Here is a 4,431-nt window from a genome sequence, read left to right as displayed (position 1 = left end):
TGAAAACATCATTACCATCCCTAGAGCTGGATGAGCAAAGGCTAAGAAGACATTCAGGCAATTTCCTGCTTTTTTTTCCTTATGAATTATCTTCATTGCCTGTAATTTACCCTGTTTGACCTGGACCCATTCTCCAAATGATGTGAATAATCATTTTTCTCTTTAATTCCATTGGCAAGCAGCAGCACGAATCCATTTCTTGTGCTTTAACAGCACTTAGGTGCATTTTTCCATCTCTCAGTTCTGAGAACTGGCATTACTACCAGAATATTTGCAATTCCTCATGGCTTTAGCAGTATTAGAGTAGGCAGAGCAGAGGTGCAGCCACTGTGGTTGTTACCTATAGAAACCAGCTTCCTCTGGGTGTTTTCATCATTGCTCTGATGGGTGTTTTAGCTTTGTAAACTCAGTGGCAGTCAGCTTTATGGTGCTGGGTGTGCCAAGCTCACGCTGATGCGAAGGAAAAGGTAGATGCTCTGCGATAGTTACTGTCAATACACATTAGTGCAGAGGAATAAAAGAGACCCAGGTCCAAGTGAATTCATTTAAAATAATGCTTAAGCCACTGGAGAGATGTTCAGTGTAATTCCCTTGGATCTGGCATGGCTTAGGTCTGACCTTGCAGGCTCTGTGCTGTTCATCCCTGCTCCTGAGAGCAAAGAAATGATAAATGGGGGAAAGTCTGACTCCCTACTCATACTAATATTACTGATATTACCATTAATGCTAATAAAATCATTAATATATTCCAAGTCCTGTGGCTTGGAGGATTATTCTAGGGGGATTGGTCACAATTTGTGGCACCAAGAAGCAGCACTGGGAGCAAAACTGGCAGCAAAAAGCAGAGGGGCTGCTGTTGACATGAAGTAGACCTTAGAGCAGTGCCTAAAGAAACCTGGAGAGGGGCTTTGGACAAGGGATGTAGGGACAGGACAAGGGGAAAGGCTTTAACCTGCCAGAGGGGAGATTGAGATGAACTCTTGGGCAGAAGCTCTTCCCTGGGAGGGTGCTGAGGCGCTGGCACAGGGTGCCCAGAGAAGCTGATGCTTTCCAGGCTCTGGACTGCGATGGATGCTCCAGCACTGCAGGTGTGTGGCAGCAGAGGGTTGAGTCCTTGTCCCTTCTCCAAGCATGTTGCAAGTGTGACATCCCTGGAGCTGAGGCTCGGGCAGGACAGGAGCTGGGGGGTTGGCACCACTCACCAGGGCGGGCTGGGGACCCTCCAGCCCGTTTCCTGCCTGGCTTTGCTGGCTGGGCCGGGCAGTGCGGCCGCGGTTTGCGGCTGCGGTGGAAAAGCTCTAACTCATCCAGCCAGATGTGCTGAAAGAACAGCTGCAAAGAGCCCCAACAACCCCCCAGACCTCCTGCATCCTGCTGCCAGAGGCACCCTGCCCATAAGTCACATCTCCTGACAACCAGCACTGCACTGTTTAGGCTGAGCTTAACACCAGCCAGGGCAGGAGAGGTGGCTGTGGGGGCACAGCACTATGGGCTTCGGCAAGGCAGCTCCCCTTCCTGCAGTCAGGATGGTGATGATGGTTATGGTTGGAGGGCTCAATGATAAGCACATTAGAGGAGGGGAAAGGGCTGGCTGTGGTTGCTTTGCCATCCTGGTCTTGCTTTGTGGTGGGTAATGGTAAGGCTCCTGCACTAATGAGAGTGCAGGAGGCAGGAAGGCCTCCCAATAAATTCTTGGCTTTCTGCTGCTGGGCTGGGGGAGATGACAACATGTAGATGGAAAGAGCAAAGATGTGCAAGACCAGGAGGGTTTTGTGGTTTCATTTGCCCGCTAGGTCATTGCCTTCACTTCATTACACAAAGATCGTATCTTTTGGTTGGAATAATGTTTCTAGACCTCCCAACCACCGAGGGACAAATGCACAAATAAAACCAGGGTGCCCCTTGGTAGCTCAGTAGTCAACAGCCTGGTTTGGGTTGGAAGGGAGCTTAAAGCTCCTCCAGCTCCAACCCCTGCCCCGGGCAGGGACACCTTCCACTAGAGCAGGTTGCTCCAAGCCCCTGTGTCCAACCTGCCCTTGAACACTGCCAGGGATGGGGCAGCCACAGCTTCTCTGGGCACCCTGTGCCAGCGCCTCAGCACCCTCACAGGGAAGAGCTTCTGCCCAAGAGCTCATCTCAATCTCCCTTCTGGCAGGTTCAAGCCATTCCCCTTGTCCTGTCCCTCCAGGCCCTTGTCCAAAGCCCCTCCCCAGGTTTCCTGGAGCCTCTTTAGGCACTGGAGCTGCTCTAAGGATGGATCTTTCAGTGTTGATAACCACCCCTTTCTTTTCCTCTTGCAGATGAGACTCCAATTATAGCTGTGATGGTGGCCCTGTCTTCCCTCCTAGTCATAGTATTTATTACTATTGTGCTGTACATGTTAAGGTAAGAGATGCTTTAATGCTGATTCCCCTTGTTTGGCAGAAATTCATTACTAAATGTACAGGGATAAGCCTTTTGTGCTGTTTCCTAAGCCAAAGGCTGGCACAGCCACACAAGAAACATGTAAGGGTAATGAAAATGAGGTTTGGGGTTATGTAGTAAATGGTGCTTATTCCTTTCTCTATAAATCTGACCCTCGTTTGGGGTAGTGCCTGTTCTGCTCCTGAATAATGCCATATTTAGTAGGGTAAGTTAAACTGAAGTCCTGTCAATGCAGTTAAATAGTCAGTAAGGATGTTGGATTGAGTAATCCAGGGAAGCTGAACACAGCACTGGAGCCAGAAACTCCTTTGCTTGTATAACTGGGTGTGTTATTCCTTGATTCCCATCTTGCTGTCAAACATGATCCAACATCCAGAGCCAAGCTCTGCCTTGGAAACCAAACCTGCCCATTGTGCCTGTGCAGCTTCCACTGCAAAGTAACCTATGACAGAGCTTTTTAGGAGCATCAAGTGATGCTGTACCTGGATCTGTAGCCTTCCTAAGCCTTCTTAGGTCCATTTTTAAGCAATCCAAGCAGCTGTGCTGCTCCAAGTGTACCATTCCCAGCTCCTGAGCACGTATCTGCTCAGCCAGAAAAGGTTGGTTATTCACCTGCAGAAAACATTTTAATTTACTCACCATTTTGGGGATTAAATAGCAAAAAAAGGGAAAGAAAACCCCATTTCCTCAGCAGTGGAAAAATTCCCTTCGTCTCCTGGCTCTGGGCCTGCCCTCGCAGCAGTGAACCTGACCAGAGCTTTGCCTCAGGACTTGAGTTTGAGTCCTCCCCACTTGGCTTCCAGCCCTTAAGAAAGGGTTTCTGTTGGCTGCTGCCTGCCCAGTGATTCAGCAAAACCCTTCACTGGAGGCAAGTGGAGCGTGAGCATCTGCTTCAAGTTAAAAGCACATGGAGAAAGGGCTTTGCTGCACAACAGATCAACCTGGGGGTTATGTGCTCTGCTGAATCAGCCCATGGAGCAGCAGCTCCTTGGGGTATTCTCCATCAGAAGCAGTCTTAAGGCTTCTCCTCCTGGTTTTCACCTTGCTCTGGTCTCCTGAAGCCTTTGCAGATGTGCTCAGTCAAATGTTACGGCCATAGGTAGGATTTTAGAGGTTCTTTAGCCATGAGAAAACCCCTTCATGGCTGCATCTCTCATCCTGGGCTTCTTGGTGCCTCTCTACTGATGTTCTCCTTGTTTTTGGTAGGTTCAAGAAATACAAGCAAGCAGGGAGTCACTCCAACTCCTTTCGGTTGTCCAACGGCCGGACGGATGATGCAGGTGAGGCCCATGTTGGTGGGACACAGGGAGCACAAATGCACCTTGCAGGAGGAATAAGCTTTGCACAGATCAAAACTGGTCAATGCAAATGTTCCTCAGAAGAACAACAGAGTATTTTAGGGTTTGGGGTTTTTTCCTTGCTTGGAATGGGGCAAAGTTAGTGGTGAAATAACAGCAGTTCTCCTAAAAACAGTAAAAAATATAGAAATATCAAAAAAAACATGGAATATTGAAAGCAGGGTTGGTTTATGCCCTCCAGGGTAGCACAGAGCTACCCAGGTTGGATTACTGACCATGCAGTGCCTTTCCCTTTCCAACACAGCAATAAGACATGTGCAACTTGGCTTATGTAGCCAGTGAAATACCCTGGTGGCATCTTTGACTGGGCAGCTCAAATGGCAATGGGAAAACACTCACCGGATACTGGTTTGATGATTGACAGGCTGAGAACATTGGGGCTGTTCAGCCTGGAGAAGAGAAGCTGGTGGAGACCTCAGAGCAGCTTCCAGGGTCTGAAGGGGGCTACAAGGATGTTGGGGAGGGACCTTCATCAGGGACTGGAGTGATAGGACAAAGGGTGATGGGTTCAAACTGAAACAGGGGAAGTTCAGGTTAGTTATAAGGAAGAAGCTCTTCCCTGTGAGGGTGCTGAGGCGCTGGCACAGGGTGCCCAGAGAAGCTGTGGCTGCCCCATCCCTGGCAGTGTTCCAGGCCCAGGTGGGCACAA

General features: G+C 49.3%; 1 protein-coding gene across 3 annotated transcripts in view; it reads left to right on the top strand.

Annotated features, from left to right (window-relative positions):
* PTPRA (protein tyrosine phosphatase, receptor type, A) overlaps positions 1–4,431 on the top strand; it is a 23,759-nt gene that overhangs the window by 2,976 nt on the left and 16,352 nt on the right. For all 3 annotated transcript variants that reach the window (XM_010021552.1, XM_010021550.1, XM_010021551.1), the window contains exons 5-6: positions 2,301–2,385; positions 3,631–3,704. In XM_010021552.1, coding sequence (XP_010019854.1) covers positions 2,301–2,385; positions 3,631–3,704 — 159 coding nt within the window. The remainder of the gene's footprint in view (positions 1–2,300; positions 2,386–3,630; positions 3,705–4,431) is intronic.

Source organism: Nestor notabilis, unplaced genomic scaffold, assembly GCF_000696875.1.
Source record: "Nestor notabilis isolate BGI_N333 unplaced genomic scaffold, ASM69687v1 scaffold13779, whole genome shotgun sequence".
Lineage (NCBI taxonomy): Eukaryota > Metazoa > Chordata > Aves > Psittaciformes > Psittacidae > Nestor > Nestor notabilis.
The sequence above is the reverse complement of the archived record's forward strand: the minus strand, read 5'-3'. Positions and strand labels throughout refer to the sequence as shown.